Source organism: Loa loa, assembly GCF_000183805.2.
Source record: "Loa loa unplaced genomic scaffold supercont3.931, whole genome shotgun sequence".
Taxonomy (NCBI): Eukaryota; Metazoa; Nematoda; class Chromadorea; order Rhabditida; family Onchocercidae; genus Loa; species Loa loa.
In genome coordinates, this window is record NW_018109111.1 from 3460 (window position 1) to 7369 (window position 3910).

Consider the following 3910-nt stretch of genomic DNA (forward strand, 5'->3'; position numbering starts at 1 on the left):
AACAAATAGTTCTAATTATATGATTTCAGCAGATATGCCATTCCTCCCCAATGAAATAGAAGGAAGTCCAATGAACGGAGTGATTATCCCATACGATTTAAGTTCATCCTCGTACAAGAGATTTTCTTTCTGGCGAGCCGACGATTTGTTAGTCATCTTTTATATAAACAGAAGCAACTTTAATCATTATCAAATTATGCCAAAATCATGCAATGTTGAGATTTAATCGTTTTTGGCGCAAATACTTCAAGGATTTCTATTCCAAACATTGCATCAATAATTAAATATGACAGTCGAATGGTCGTAATATTTAAGTGAAAATGATAATGAAGTGGTACTTGAGTGATAATGAAATCTTTACTTAAATATACTAAGAATTGTAAACAGAAGGCATAATACCACAAACAGTTTAATTAGGGAATGTAATTAGACTTAGAATTGAACCAATATACCAAGAATGTAATTCATTCTGCCTCAAAAGATCAGTGCAAATATTCAATGCGTATGTTGGTCTTTGTCATGCTTGTCTTTAACTGCGACAGTTTTTTCAGTGAATGGATAGAAAAAAATCTATTACATGACCCGAAATCCAGTGAAGTGAGTTAATTAAAGCATAATACATCTAATGTCACATGGCCTAATGCACAGTATGTGACACCCCGAAGCATTATGTTTATAGCGAAGTGAATTTTGCATAGAATTTCATTACTAGAGCTTATTCTAATAAGATAATCGTAAATCCCAGGATCCAGTGAAGTTGGTCATTGTGATTAGTAACAATCTGAAATATACTGATGAAGGTGCTAACAATAAAGCACTGAATACAGCTAAAAAAATTCGAAATGAAAATGTTAGCGCGCCAATTTGCATTGTTGATCAGCCGGATAATCGAAAGTAAGTCAGACTTGATTTTTTCTTGGCTAACAGATCAATCTAGAATGGAGTTACACCGAGAAGAGCTGATTACGACAATGTTCATCCACAGAATGTGTTTGATAGGATAAACATTAATTTCGAACAAAAATGTCCTTCTTGATGCTTTACGAAATAGGACGAATGCTATAATAATTATGGAGAAACGATCAATATTTTAATATTGCCGTAACAAATACCTCAGTTTCAGAGAATACATCAATGCGATAGGGATGCCCGAAGTGTTAGTGTTTTACGGATCTGACGTAAAAGTATCGACCATTCTCGTGAAGAAAAAGGATAACAGCAGAAGTTTGAAAACAAGGTTTAAGAAATGGAAGGTTTGATTTGTTTATTCGCTCTAATTGTTTTTTTAATTTACTTCAGTTTATTCGTAATCGTTAATGTTGTGGAGTCATTTTCTCGTTAAAAGCTTGTTAATTCTCCAAACTTTTGAGGTCTGATTGCTTTTTTACGTGGTTTCACGTGTTCTCAATATTTATCAAAAATATGCTCGTTATAACTTTACTAAATGTGTAAAATTATCCTTTTTCTACAGAAGAAATTGCTTTTCCTTAACAGTCATCAAGTAATAGCCTTTCATTTTACTGTGGTCAATGAAACTGAACCGGAGGATAGCGAAGAAATATTCAGGTAGGGTATCAAGAACATTCAATGAGACATTCATGATCATTCATGATGTTTCCAGAATCACATATTGTTATTGCGGAAATGTCACAACAAAAGTGGAAGAGTAGACGATTTTACTGGCTCTGCTGTTTCTCCGATCTGATAATACTATGGATTGATTAGTGATAGACATTCTAGTACTATAATATTTAATGAGAGTAAGCGTACTATTAATAATGGCAGCATTACATACACTACTACACCAAATGAATTCAAATTTCTGACGCACTCCGAAGGCTCATGGTCACAGCCGTGCAAAAAAAAGATCAAATGACTGACGTGACATTGTAATTGTTGGATTTCCATAATTGGATTTCATAATTGGATTGTCATAATTGGATTTCTGTATTTGAATACGACGTCTATTCAGTTTTCGATAATTTGCAATTAATATCATTTTTTCTTTGCAGTAATACATTCCCAGACATTCCGCTGAGTACGTTACGTTTACTCGATAAATCATCGTTGACTGGAGTTAACTATAAAGATAAAACGACATTAATGAAATCTCGCTTCCGTGCCGGTCCTGTATATGCCATTGTTGGTTTTCGAAAATTTGGTGGAGAAAATCCAGTTACGGAAGATCTCTCCGAGAAATATGATTAATTTCTATTATTCATTGACTATTTCATAGACACAGTTCAGATGAATCTCGATAAGTAACTCAATTGTTTTGTCAGCAGTTAGAGCCATAAAGATATTTTTATGAAGATGTGATAAATATCTGGCAATATATAAAAACGGATTATTCATTAGAAATATCATGCAAAATACGCAGACTAAACAGTTCAATTTTTGTGTCTTGAAAATGCAGCCATAATTAGGCCTTTGATTAATGAGACCAGCGATGAATGTGCGTTAGTTGACTGTGTCAATGAAATATTCTTCCCTAATCCTTATATATGTATGTATATATGTATGAAAAAATCTCGAGACAGACAGTTCTAGTTTTTTTTTTTTTTTTTTTTTCTACAACCGAGCAGACGATAGATCCTCTTTTCTTATTTTCCACGACTCAACCACAAATGACGACATCATCGCATATCCGCACCATTGAATAACAAAGTACGGTATTCTTCTATTCGTTAAATACATTTTCCGTAACATATTCCCAACATAACGACCTGTCAACTAACCGGCAGTCAAATTATTGTCCAAGACAACGACAAGGAGTTTGTTAGTTGACCATATTACTTGCTTTGTGTATAACTCATTTATCATTGCTCACCAATTCATCGTGGAATGTACATATATATTTTATATCCTTTTTCTTGTTGTTAACTAGTAATATTGTGCGCGAACAATATTACATCTCGAATAAATCTGTGTCGCCGAGAAACAAGTTTAACAGAAAAACAATTACCCAACACTGGAAGCCTTTTATGGAATTACATAAATTTGCATTTGTGTCAGAAATAAAAGCATCCAAAATTAAGCTGGACCATCGATGTCGTTATTTTTCATTCGGGTAAAGTTGTAAACATCATTCGTGCCTTTTGTATTTGAATATAATATTGCAATTCTGTATGTCTTTCGAATTGCCAGGACGAAGAATCGGGAATTTTGTCCGGAATTAAAAAAAGACAATCAGCATAACGCTAAGAATTCAAATATAATGCTTTTCCAGAAAATATATGACATTGAGGAGTAGGCAACCTGCGATAAACAGATTCCATACAACTTTTCCGAAAAACAACGGGAAATAGAAATTAATCCGTTTTCCAATTTGTATTGAAATAGCAATGCATTGTAAAACAAAAATATTCCATACTGATTATGCAAAAAAAGCAAATAATACTGTCACAAACAGTTTTTCTATAGAAATTGGGATTAACAGAATATTTCGTGTCGCTGGAAGTCTTTCGTTGAATTAAGTAAATTTGCATTTGTGTCAGAAATAAAAGTAACCAAAATTATGTTGAGCCCTTTTCTTCTGAAATTTTAATGACAAAGTTCTTTAAGAAGTTCAGTTTTCTCGACCCGATTGAATCTTGAAGTTAATTAGCAGTTAACATTGAAAAAATTTAAGCAAAAAGTTTCATCACAATGGTATAAAAGAGATATTGATTAGAAAAATGTGATACATTTGTGAAATGACATAATATCGGTCGTTTCTTTTTTGCTGTTTCTTTTAAAAGGATTTAAATTCTAAAGCAATTCATTAGTTAATGAAAAGTAAATCAAAGAAATAACTTACCCTCCACCGGGTGGTAAAACATATCTGAAATAAGAGTATGTTGAAAATGAAACTGATAAAACAAATGGGAAGAAGAGAGAAAAGGGTGTAAATGATAAATGAAGTTTTAAT

General features: G+C 32.6%; 1 protein-coding gene across 1 annotated transcript in view; it reads left to right on the forward strand.

Moving 5' to 3' along the window:
• LOAG_19021 (hypothetical protein) overlaps positions 1–2345 on the forward strand; it is a gene marked incomplete at its 5' end in the record, with an annotated part of 3316 nt that extends 971 nt beyond the window's left edge. The window contains 5 exons of the mRNA XM_020451678.1: positions 552–597; positions 746–894; positions 1124–1253; positions 1472–1566; positions 2013–2345. Of these exons, the coding sequence (XP_020304521.1) occupies positions 552–597; positions 746–894; positions 1124–1253; positions 1472–1566; positions 2013–2208 (616 nt within the window). The remainder of the gene's footprint in view (positions 1–551; positions 598–745; positions 895–1123; positions 1254–1471; positions 1567–2012) is intronic.
• Between the last annotated feature and the right edge of the window lie 1565 nt (positions 2346–3910).